General features: G+C 36.4%; 1 protein-coding gene and 1 long non-coding RNA gene across 2 annotated transcripts; both read left to right on the top strand.

The window, feature by feature from the left end:
• The first annotated feature begins 1,010 nt into the window (after positions 1-1,010).
• Positions 1,011-11,379, top strand: LOC146523796 (uncharacterized). Its single transcript, XM_085183538.1, has 2 exons — positions 1,011-3,946; positions 10,405-11,379. The coding sequence occupies exons 1-2, from the start codon at positions 3,775-3,777 to the stop codon at positions 11,346-11,348; spliced, it is 1,116 nt and encodes a 371-aa protein (XP_085039664.1). The 5' UTR covers positions 1,011-3,774; the 3' UTR covers positions 11,349-11,379.
• Positions 7,610-9,836, top strand: LOC146523797 (uncharacterized). The gene is made up of 2 exons (XR_014877792.1): positions 7,610-8,876; positions 9,009-9,836. It is a non-coding gene; the product is annotated as an uncharacterized LOC146523797 (long non-coding RNA).
• Positions 11,380-12,294: the final 915 nt, after the last annotated feature.

The following is a 12,294-nucleotide window of genomic DNA, read 5'->3' as shown; positions in this document are numbered from 1 at the left end:
CCAAAAGTGGAAGACAGAGTGGGCGAGACATGAAAGACAAGTAATGGAGAATAAGACAGACAGCAGGAGAGAGAGAGGTGAAGATGCTACAGTACCAGAATTATTGTTACTGACAGTTAGTGTCTATCAGACGTCCATTTGTATGCTCCTCAGACAGTTTCTTTAATTGGTAAGACAGTCTTCCGACTTTCTTGTGCTCATGTCCTTTTAAGACTTTGCTATCCCATTCACATCAATTCAGTTTGATTCATATCAGTCACTTCAAGGTGCCATATATTCTAAGCTAAAGAACTTACAGTATTAAAGGTGAAAACCCTATGAATTAAATAATCAACCATAATAAACTCTTACAGTTGGAGACAGTGGGACGGAAAAACAGGATGCTGGCAGAATCAATCAGGAAAGGGCAGTGATGTACCATGACCAGTTTGGAGGTAAATGGATAAAAGGAGAACATAAGGAGACAGGACACACACCGTGTGTATGCTCTATTACAGGGCTGTCAAACTCAAATACACAGTGGGCCAAAATTCAAAACTGGAACAAAGTCGCAGGCTAACGTTAATATTTATTGAAATATATTTATTCCTCCAGATATAAGAATGAATCTTTTCTTATGGCCAAATGTAATTAGTCTGCGGGCCAAATTTGGCCCGCGGGCCAGAGTTTGACACCTATGCTCTATTAGAATAATATGGTATTATCTTCCCATTATTATTGTCCTATTATTAGGACAATATACTAGGATAATAAGGTATAATGGTGCCTGATTATTCAAGACCTAGTATGTGAGCAGAATCATTTCAAATTAAATTTTTGACTTGAGTAATTAGCTTATAGAAAAAAAGCTCTAGAGAAACATGTTCCCTCCATCTGGTTTGTACTTGTGCAAATAATAAACAGCGTTTCTACTATTTTATTCATGCACAATCCAATAGCTTACTCAGAGCTAGCATTGCTAAAGTGGCTAAACAAGCCAGAGCTCACAGGCCGTCACTATCCAGTACACTCTAAAAAATATTCATGGTGTTTGTAGGTAGAACTTAACAAAAAAGCATTTTTCTACTTAAAAAAGTAAGTTGTCTACATGTACACGTTTCAGTGAGTTGACTAATCAATGTTAAAAGTCAGTGCAACACAGAAATTAATAAACACCTCCTTTACTTAAATGTTTGAGTATATTGAACAAAATACTTTTGTCATCAATCAACAACAGAAAATATTAAGTTGGTGTAACATGTAAAAGTGAGTTTGAACATCCTTCGTGTTTGAACCGCCCATAACTGGACCATAACGAAAAAATAATTACAACTGCCATAAAAAAAGAAGAAACGAAAAAAAAAAGAGGTTGGCACCACTACCTGGTAAGTTTCTTGTTTTATAGTCTTTTATAAATATTTACTAGTTACAGGAATTTGCTGCGTAAGTTTAGTCTGACAATGGCAGCTACATGATGTGAATTGACACTCTGTGTTATGCTAGTTGTTACTCTATAAAAGTAAGAGCGTTTGTATTTTTTCCTGTTATTAATGAAATCTGTCAATTAAATCTGTCACTCTGGTGGTTACTTTGGTTAGCCATAGATGTGTATGAGACCATGCATACAGCAGAGGGTAACCCCGTAGCATATGTTCGTATCATCACAGGCGAGGCAGTTGTCTGCATTCTTATCACTTTGTGGGAGTAGAGGTGTGTTTCCCCTAGACTGTGTTCGGTGAGTTAACTAAGCATTGAATTCTAAATAGATTAATTACAAGTTATATTTGTACACTTTAAATTTGATGGTTTTAATCATAGTTTAGCATAGTAAAGTTGTTAGCTAGCTTTCTTTTAGCTAGCAAACGTTCCTCGCAAATACGAGAGTACATTGTCAATTTTTCCACTTATACTTAAAATTTGTCACTTGTCAGGGTGCATTTGGTTAGCTGATAGACCTTGCAGACAGTAGAGCATGTTCAATTTGAACCTGTATATGTTCAAATTAACCAGTCAGCAGCTGCCTGCATTTTTATCGTGGTGTCAGAGTAAATTTGTGTTTCTAATTACTGACAGAGTGAAATGTGGTGAATTTATGCCAGAGTATTTATGTGAGTAAAAGTATTTCTATCAAATGTATTGATATTTTAAGCTCGAATGTGAAATATGCCTGAGGTTAAAGTTAGTTGACCTAGCAAGAAAAAACAAAATTGTGTGTGTGCACACACGACTTGCTTTCGTTACCTTCTGTAATTGTAAGCATAATGTGAAGTGTGGGATTGTGGCATGTCAACAGTGGTCTTCAAATAATTAAAAAGAAAATTCTCTCACACATTTGGATATGACAGAATTTTTCCAATTTTAAACTACAGTCTGTAGATTTATTTTTTTAAAATTTTGGATTCATCTTTTCAGTGTTTCATTGTAGTGTTTTAGAGAAGGTTTTATACTTAAAATAACTTGTTAACTCAAAAGCCTCGATAAGTCTTTGCATTACCAAAGGTTGCAATAAATTTTAAAATGCACTGGACTTGCAAAATTTGCAAATTTGAAACACCAAGAAGGAATCAGCTCTTAAAGCATTACAGGCTTAGACATAGCCATGGTGAACTGTTTATGCCTTGTCTATACTGGGATTGTTACTGCTCATTTAAAACATGGAATAGCTTGCGAACGCATTTATCAAGAAGCCATTCATCCTCTGATACAATGACATGCTCAGAAGTCTTTCAAATGTCCATGTTGCTCTTTAAGCACATTTTCAACTCAAAGGGAATATTTTAAGCATATTGGGCACCGTTTAAAAAAACTGGAAACTGTCACTTGTGTTTTTGAAAACTGTAACTTCAAAACAAACGTTCATGGAACATATGCTTCTCATAGGAACCGAAAACACAATCCTCACTCATTGGATGACTTCAAGCCTGAGCTGATACAGAGGTGTGTCAATCGTTTGAATACAGGAGATGATCCTCTTGAGGAACATATTGAAAATCCATTGAGTGAAGATGAAGCAAATGCAGAGTATGAAGAAATTGGTGAATTGCCTAATTTAATTGAGAAACATTTAGCCCACCTACTACTAAAACTGGAAAGTATATTCAATGTTTCTCACAAGTGTATTGATGAGTTAGTTGAACAGTTACAATTCATTTCTTCCTCTGCTTCAGGTCCTATTCTAAAAGAGATTTTACAGTTAAGCCTAAAGAAGCATAATTGTGCCGTTGATGATTTAGTGATTTCAGATATGGTTGCAGACCTCTGTCAGTGCAACCCAATCACATTGGCTTTTGGAAATAAAGGTCCTCTTTCTACCTCTTACAAAAGAAGCCAATATTTCAAGGAGCATTTTTGTTTGGTAGAACCCACTGAGTATTTGCTTAGTGTTGGGGAACGGAGAAGTTTCCAGTATGTACCTGTTTTAAAGTCGCTGAATGAAGTCTTGAAAAAAAAAGAGATCCAAGATTTCCTTACACAGACCTCAGAAATGGATTATAGCTCTGAAACACAATACACGTCATTTCATCATGGCACTAATTTTAAAAATAATCAACTGTTATCAGAAGAGAGTCCAGCCATTTCCCTCATTTTGTATGTGGATGAGTTTGAAGTGTGTAATCCACTTGGTACCTCAAGAAAAAAGCACAAAATTACAGCAGTGTATTGGGTTTTAGCTAATGTACCACCATTGCTGAGGTCCTCACTGACATCAATCTACCTAGCCATTCTATGCAAATCTGATGATATAAAACAGTTTGGTTACAGTGCTGTCTTTGAGCCACTCTTGAAAGATCTTGCATGCCTAGAAGAAGAAGGACTTCACATTCCCTCATTAGGCATATGTGTCAAAGGTACTGTGTTTTGTGTTGTTGCAGACAACCTTGGTGCACACTCTCTCGGAGGATTTGTGGAGAGTTTCTCAAGTGCATATGTCTGCAGGTTTTGTCTTGGAGAACGAACCCAAATCCAAGTAAGTGACGTTCAAAGTGGAGCATTTAGTCAAAGAACAATACAAGGACACAGGGTACATGTTGACACTGCAAAAGGAGATAAAAGTCAGTCTCACTGTTACAGAGTAAAAAAACTTTGCCCACTGACCGAAAACCTAAAACATTTTGATGTATTAACTGGCTATCCACCAGATTTGCTACATGATCTCTTTGAAGGTATTGTACCTTTGGAGTTAGCACTTTGCCTTAGTACCTTGATCAAGGGAAAGTATTTTACTTTGGATGAGCTTAACAAATCAATTAAACAGTTTCCATACAGATGGGCTGATAAAACTGATGCCTTGGGGTGGCTGTAGCTCAGGTGGCAGAGCGGATCAGCCACTAACCGGAAGGTCGGTGGTTCAATCCCAGGTTGCTCCAGTCTGCATGCCAAATATCCTTGGGCAAGATACTAACCCCATGTTGCTCTCCGATGCATCCATCGGAGTGTGAATGTGTATGAATGTTAGATACTGCGCACTTAAGCTTAGAAGTGCTTGTGTGAATGGGTGTGATTGGGTGAATGAATTAGCTGTATAAAGCGCTTTGAGTGCTCGGACAGAGTAGAAAAGTGCTATATAAGAACCAGTCCATTTACCATTTACAACCAGTTCCATTGAATTTTGCAACAAAAAAAACTGTTGGGGGGAATGTGCATGAAAACTGGGCTTTGCTTCGCCTCCTCCCCCTTATAGTTGGGGAAAAAATACCAGAGAGTGAACCAACATGGCTGCTCCTTCTCAACCTTAAGGATATAGTTGAACTTGTCCTTTCATCTGTTCATACAGATTCAACCATTTGTTTTCTTGACAGCAAGATTTTCGAGCATCGGCAAAGATTTCAGGAAGCTTTCCCACAGGAAAGACTGATTCCAAAACATCATTTCCTAGAGCACTATCCACAACTCATAAAAGCTTTTGGTCCACTTGTTTTTCTGTGGACTATGCGTTTCGAAGCCAAGCACAGCTTTTTTAAGCGTGTCGTTAGGCATACCTGCTGTTTTCGAAACATTCTTTTGTCTCTATCAGTGAAGCATCAGTTAATGATTGCCTACCATCTACATGGAAATCAAACAGCCCAGCCTTCTTTACAGGTAACAAAACTATTACAAGTGAATTTGACTGTGCTGAGAGAAGACATTAGAAAAGCAGTGGAAAATAAGTTCCCTGGGGAGTCAAATGTCCAGATAGCAAATACTGTGTCTTACAGTGGCACCAGTTACACCACTGGAATGATCCTGGCACATGGATCAACAGGTGGTCTGCCAGATTTTGTAGAACTGATTCAGATGGTGGTAATTAATGGAAAAGTTGGCTTCATTGTGAAATGCTTAAATGCATGGTATTCTGAACATTTCAGGAGCTTTGAGCTTGAAAACACTAGAAGTGTTAAAGTTATTGAGTCCTGTGACCTGTCTGATATTATCCCACTGGCAACATACACTGTAGCAGGGAAGCGTATGGTGACCCTAAAGCATTACATCCATGTGCCATAGAAGGCACAGTAGCCATTTCATTACAGTATGGCCAAAGCTGCTATGTCTTCCTTGTATTAGTTTATCTTTATAGCTCAAATGGTAATGTTGTGGATAGTAATGTTTAATCAATAATTAGAGATTTAGTAGTACAACTATCTTGCTCTGCCACAAGTCTGGAAGGCATTTTACACATGACTGATCTTCTCTGCAAAAGTGGCCACTGGCTACTGATTTGGTATCTAGTTTCCAGGGTGATAGGAGGTACACTCTAAGAAATGACACACTAATGTTGGTAGCATTAAGTAAATGTTTTATGTTAAAACTAATGCCACCAATTGATTTTTAACTTTAAACACAAGTATGTTGTTTTGAATTTAATTATCAACATCAGATTTCAATACAACAAAATGCAGTAAATTAAATCCAACGTAAAAAGTTCATTTAAAATGAAGAGCACTTTAATTTAAAGAGGATTGTCCTAATAGGCTCTCCGTACTTCTGAATTTGCACATGTGCAGTGTGGAAGTTTGATCATCCACCATTTTCAACTGAGAGTTGCATATTGACACATATGCTTAGTATCCTGGATAGAATCCATCGCCATCTGATGATTATTTGGTAAGTACAACAATTTAAGGATGACAAATTTGATTAATGTATACTAACTGATAAACATCTGACACTTTCGGGAATACTTTTGCATTTTTTTTAAACAAATGATGCCTGGTAAATTTTTTTAACACTCTAGCTTGTATACCTCTCACGTGTTAGAAGTATGAATACATTTAACAAATATTGTTGAACCTGCTTCGGTGTAATTTTCCAAAATCTTTTGCGATTTCTGTTAAGGTGAGACTTGCCTACTAAGACCGACAGTTTTAAAAATTACTCCCAACATCTACTGCACCTGCTCCCTGACATCAGTAATGACCACCGGGAGCGCCAGCGATCCTGTAGTTTGAAGAATGAAATGAATGTATAGTGTATTTTAGAAATGTGCCTCAATTAAGTTGCTACATTGTTTGAAAGAATTCGACTCCATGTTGATTTCTGGTTTAGTGTCAAACGCAGGGATTTAAGCGATTAACAGTTTTGTGATTTGTAAAGTATAAGACATGCGTTCTTCTGTTGTCATTGAAGTGCAGAATAATGTGTAATGTACTGTTATATGTAATGCATTTAACTCCTTGTATCAGTTTCCATTGGCTATCATCGCTACCGAAGACAGGAAATCATCAAAGACATGCCATTCATTGCAGAGGTCAAAAACAGATGGCCTGCCCTGTTTTCAGAGACTGAGGTAATTCTTACTAACTTTGTTATTGCAACTCATTTTCATAAGAACTTGTATTTGAAGAAGAACAAAGTACTGTAAATTGTTAATTTTAAAAGATACAAAATGTTTGACTGAAAGTTGTATCATTCTTGCATGTGGCCTCTAATAAAATTAATAGAGAATACTCTCTAGTTGTAATTTTTAATATGTTTCAGGTTGCATCACCATGGTCCCTTTGTTGTAGACTTTCATGGCCAAGCTGGACCACTACGCTGACCACCTTCTTAGAGTGTTCAAAAAGAAGGGGGGAACAGCTAAACGCAATATCAACTTAATCATGGCAGCCATGGATGGGGTATGTATTTTAGTTGACCTTAATTGAGCTCTGAAATTATTTGAATGCTTCTTCAACTTCTGTGTCTGTCATTAATCAGAATTTTTTTTCAACTGAATATGTGTATATTTGAATATTTTGTAGATACATGTGAATCAGTGACATGCAGTCAAGTGAGGCACCTTAATGAGAAGTAAAATACTAACAAAAGAGAAATTCAATTTGTACACTAGATTTTAAATTTGCTTTCTGTGTGATTTCAATATTTTTATGGTCAAAATTGCTGTCATTACGGATTTTCTGTTCAAATACAAGGTAAAACGCTGAGCGGAGGCAATGATGATGCTGTGTCTCACCGCGGACACACACATGCGCAATCCCACTGCTGTTTCTCTAAATTGCCAACGTACATGTTTGATTACACATGTAATACAGATGATGACTTGATGCAGACTACCTAATTTATTTGACAAATGTGTGTTACATGTTTAATGTTATTGGTCATAAATGTGCTGCAAAAATGCATGGAGTGAGGCTGGTGGAGGGCAGTGCTGAACCCTAAAAGCAACATGTATAAGAGGTACACGTATATGGATTCACAGTGTAATCACATTACACTGAGAGCGCCATTGACACAGTGGATAAAGCAGCGCTCTTAGGAAACATCAGTAAATTTCACAAAGGACAAATTGACACCAAATCAGTCCTAAGCAATGAGATGCACCAATTTTATTTCAATGCATCTCCAATTTATAAATTAATAAATTGATGTAAAATGAATGATTTTTCTATAATTGTTTCCAGGTCATTTGACCAATTTATTTACTACACACAAAAAATGAGACACACCAAACCTAAATAAATTTTAATGCATCTGCTGTAGGGCTGGGCACTTATTGCATCGCTTATCCATATTGTGATAACACACGTCCTATGTGATTAAAATGATAGACTGCTTTCAAACCTCTAAAAAAAATTATAATTTAGTTGAGACTATTACTTCCATTAATGTCAAACTTATCATCAATTCAACAAGATAAATAACTGCTGGTTTGTCTAAATAGCACATTTGCTAAATTTAATTTGCAGTATTTGTATTTGTGAGGCTGCATTGATAGATTTATAGGCAAAAATACTATTATGATCTTTTATTGTAACTCTTATTGTTAAGAAGCTTGGAAAGAAAAGCGTCTGGACTTCTTTAAGTTGCTTGAAGACGTTTCATCTCTCATCCGAGAAGCTTCTTCACTGAAGAAGCTTCACTTTTCTTTCCAAGTGCCTTAGACTAAGATGACCTGGATGACTGAGAACCTTCACAGACTTATTGTTATTGCAAAAAATACCACAAAATGTCATGATAGGATTTTAAGTCCATATTGCCCAGTTCTAATCTTCTATTTAATTTTAATATTTTTAGGGGCACAATTATTAAATATATTGTTGAACAATCTAGAATTGATTAAAGCAAAAATGAAAGCTTTCACGTAATGTCAAAATTGAAAAGCTTCGATTTTTGGGTTCATATATTTGTTTATCTGACTCAGAGGAGTCAGTGCCTTACCAATCATGAACCTCACTGCACATCACTGATGTGAGTTATGAAACATTGCTTAATCACTTATCTGGATTATGTGTTAATATTTTTGACTTTGTTTTGCAAAGAGGTTGAAAGGAACCAAAATAGGAAACTTCTCTCATATTGAGTTCTTATCTCCACCAGACTCCCAGCGTTGATGTTCAACGGGAATGCATTCTGAACGCTGTCTGTGTCTACTTACTTACTTACTGTCTGAAAAGCTAGATGACCTGTTCAAGGAATTCTTGGTAAGTTAAAAAAGGAAAACGATCAGTTATTTTCCTTTTTTTAATTTAGGATTGGAAATGGAAGGTGGACTTACTTGTCCATATGTATATGTATGCAATTAACTTATTTTTTTCTTTTCTTTTTATTTAAAGGATGTGGATCTTGGAGCAAGCAGAGAAACGGAGCAGCTGACTTTGGGAGTCTATGTTGTCAGACACGAAGGAGCAAACTCTGCAGATACACCTGAGGACATTGGTGTCATCATAGAAGGATGCACTGTGCTGCAAGCTCTTAGTGATGTGGCAAAGGGTTGTGCCCTCCTGCTTGGACTAATCTACAGTCTAAATCTGAGCTACCCAAAGCACCTGAAATACACATTTGAATTTCTTCAGAAGGTGCTGATGAAGTTGGATGGGAACAACCTATCCATGAAGGTGCAAGTTCTGAAAAACAAACTGCTTGAGTGAAACAGCCTGCACTGAACTATAGAGGACACTGAACTTTTAGGTTCTCGAACCCTTCTCCTTGCACTTCATAAACTGTTCACTTTGAATTGCCACAATAACTTCTGCAAGGCCTTTCACTTTTCTGCGTTCTTTGTTCTTGAACCTTTACCAACATCCAACTACACTGAAAAAAACTGGTCCTAACTTTGGACTTCAGTTTAAGTTTTGAAGCAAAGGTTATTTTTCTAAATATGGACAAAAATGACACTAAAGTAATTTCTACCTGCTGTTTGCAGGGCTGTATTGTGGGCTTATGTTATGTTAATGTTAAAAATGTTGGAATCACAACACTTTCCAGTTTTAATCATTTCAGTTTAACATGAAATTCTGTATCTTTTCTTCCTGCACTTAAAATGCACTTGAATATATGTAAAGATTGTTTAGGAAAAAAGATCTAGAACCATTTGAATTGCTCAAAGTGTGCTTCAACAAGTTTTACACAAAGTGTTATTAAAGTTAGGTTAACTGAATAAACTTGTGTTCGATTTTTTTAATTTACAAACTTAAATAGAGTAAGTTGCAATACTGTTAAAGTGATTTAATCCTATAGTTTCAGTAGAGCGTGTTTTGGGTGAGTAGATTTATCAGATTTACTTAAAATTTGTTGTTCAAATTAAATATATCATACATTTTATATTTCACTAACCCAGTTGTGTGGAACCGGTTGACATAACTGGGTAGAGTAAATACAACATGTTATTTCTTAAAGTAAGTAGAGCTTGTTTTGGTTGAGTAGGTTTTATTTAGTCTTCTCAATTTAAATCAACAAGGTTAGTTAGATCAACATTATGATATTCAGCTAATACAACATGATTCTTTTGATTTGCATTTAATTATCCAAATGTTATCAGATGTACTCAAAATGTCTTGTTAAAATTAAATGTATCATACATTTTATATTTCACTAACCCAGTTGTGTGGAACCGGTTGACATAACTGGGTGGAGTAAATACAACATTTTATTTCTTAGAGTGTATATTCCACCACGAGTAAAATTCAAAAGCTAAATTCTGTTTTGTTTTTTGTTTTCCTTTTTATATAGGTACCTCAATGTCTCATCCTGCTAAACTTCGGATCATACTCAAAGAGCATAACATTCAAAAGCTGGACTTACCACATGGAATCCCTGGAACAGTGGAAGAACTTGAATCTATTGTGAAAGAGACTTTTGAGGTTGATGGGAAGTTTACTTTGCACTATAAGGATGCTGACTTTGGAGAAGAATATTATTCTCTGACATCAACAGGTGATATCAAGGACAAGGACACACTTAAGGTGGTTCAGATTATTGAACCTCCCACAATTACTCTGACATTTAGTGATGTAGACAGTTCCTTCAAATCTGCATCAGAGACCTTGGTCAATGCTTCAGCAATTTCAGAGACATCAGTCTCACAGACATCAAGTGTGTCCTGTGGCACCAGTTGCTCATCTGGATCTCAGGATACAGTCATTCTTTCCTCACCTGAACATTTGAGTCGGCGTTTACAGCGCTGGCCTACCAATTTTTCTGTTCCTCGCTTTGCTTATCACACAGAACTTTTACTTGCTTCAGGAAATGAAACTTTCAAAAAGGATGGAACTAAACTTAACTTTACTCCACTTCTTCCAGACATCCTTGAGAAACTGGCTGAAACGATCTTTCAGTATGTTGCCTACCCAACATCTGCACAATTAGCAGATGTAGCTGAAGCACTTGTTCAACAACATCCTTGCCTTAAAGAACCAGGATCCTATAATGGATGCTATGGATGGCAACAAAGACTGAAATATAAAATGGGCAATTACAGAAGTAAACTCAGAGGGCTTGGGTGCCCTGAGCTGGATGTGAACTCTCTCAAAAGAAAGCAAGCACATGAGAAGACACCTTCAAAGAATCTCAAAAAGCCAAGAAAGGCTGAGGTAAATTATTCGCCACCTCACCCACAAGGAGAAACAGAGGAAAGCTTGGAAAAGGAAAGATTGGAACTTCACTTGATGAAGTGAAGAAGAGGACCAACTACCGGATCATCAGTGAAAAAATGGCCAAAACCTTCTCGAATCGCAGACAGGAAGTTGTTAATCTGGCACCACCTGTGGATGACTTTAGAAGTAGATGGCCTGCACTTTTTGATGCAGCACAGGTGATTTTATTAAATAATTTATAGGATAACTTATAATTGTGACATTGTGTTTTTTTTTTTACAGATAAATGATGAATTCCAAAGGATCACCACTGTTAACTTGGAAACAACATTCATGGCAAAACTGGACCAGTATTCCACAAGAATAATGTCCCTGGTCTCTTCAAAAGGCGGTGCTGCAAAAATTACGATTGAGCGCATCAGGAACATGTTGCAAGAGGTAAGAAAAAAGAAACTGAATATAACTGCTAATCTTACACACCTTAAATGTTAATTACCTAATTCATTATCTCAGGAGCATTGTTGGCTATCTTTAACTGAAGAGTGAAAAAGTGGACATCAGAGGTGGACAGAGCAAAAATTTGCTAAAGAAAACATCACTCAAAATATATTTGTCTCTTTTCTTCGTTGTAAGAGTCAAGGATATAGTGATGTATTTGTAACTTGGTAACTCTGATTGAAGAGAAAAGGTAAAACTCAGATGCATAAGTATTTTGCACTTCATAAGTGAGATGAAAAGACATTAATGTAACTTTTGGTCACATAATTGCAAACTGAGGTGGGTACATTTAAACTTTCCATGTCACATGTAACTTGACAATACATTAAGGTAAGTATGGGTCATATTACAAATAATGTGAGGAGAAAAAACTGAGGTAATGATTTGGAGTGTTACAAGTATCTTCATCAACTGCACAATAAACGTTTATGAGGAAGACACGTTACACAAATACATTAAAGAGGGTAGATAGGAACTTTTAATGTTTTAATCACATCATTACAAGACTTGTCCACAAGTGGCTTTTTCC

The sequence above is a fragment of the Neolamprologus multifasciatus genome, chromosome 2 (assembly GCF_963576455.1).
Source record: "Neolamprologus multifasciatus chromosome 2, fNeoMul1.2, whole genome shotgun sequence".
Lineage (NCBI taxonomy): Eukaryota > Metazoa > Chordata > Actinopteri > Cichliformes > Cichlidae > Neolamprologus > Neolamprologus multifasciatus.
Note: the sequence above shows the minus strand (reverse complement) of the source record. Positions and strands in the feature narration are given on the sequence as shown.

Excerpts from the sequence above, each read along its gene's own strand:
- LOC146523796 (XM_085183538.1), top strand. The coding sequence starts at position 3,775 with ATGCCTAGAAGAAGAAGGACTTCACATTCCCTCATTAGGCATATGTGT. Across the intron at positions 3,947-10,404 it reads GAGAACGAACCCAAATCCAA|GTACCTCAATGTCTCATCCT; the intron begins GTAAGTGACGTT and ends CTTTTTATATAG.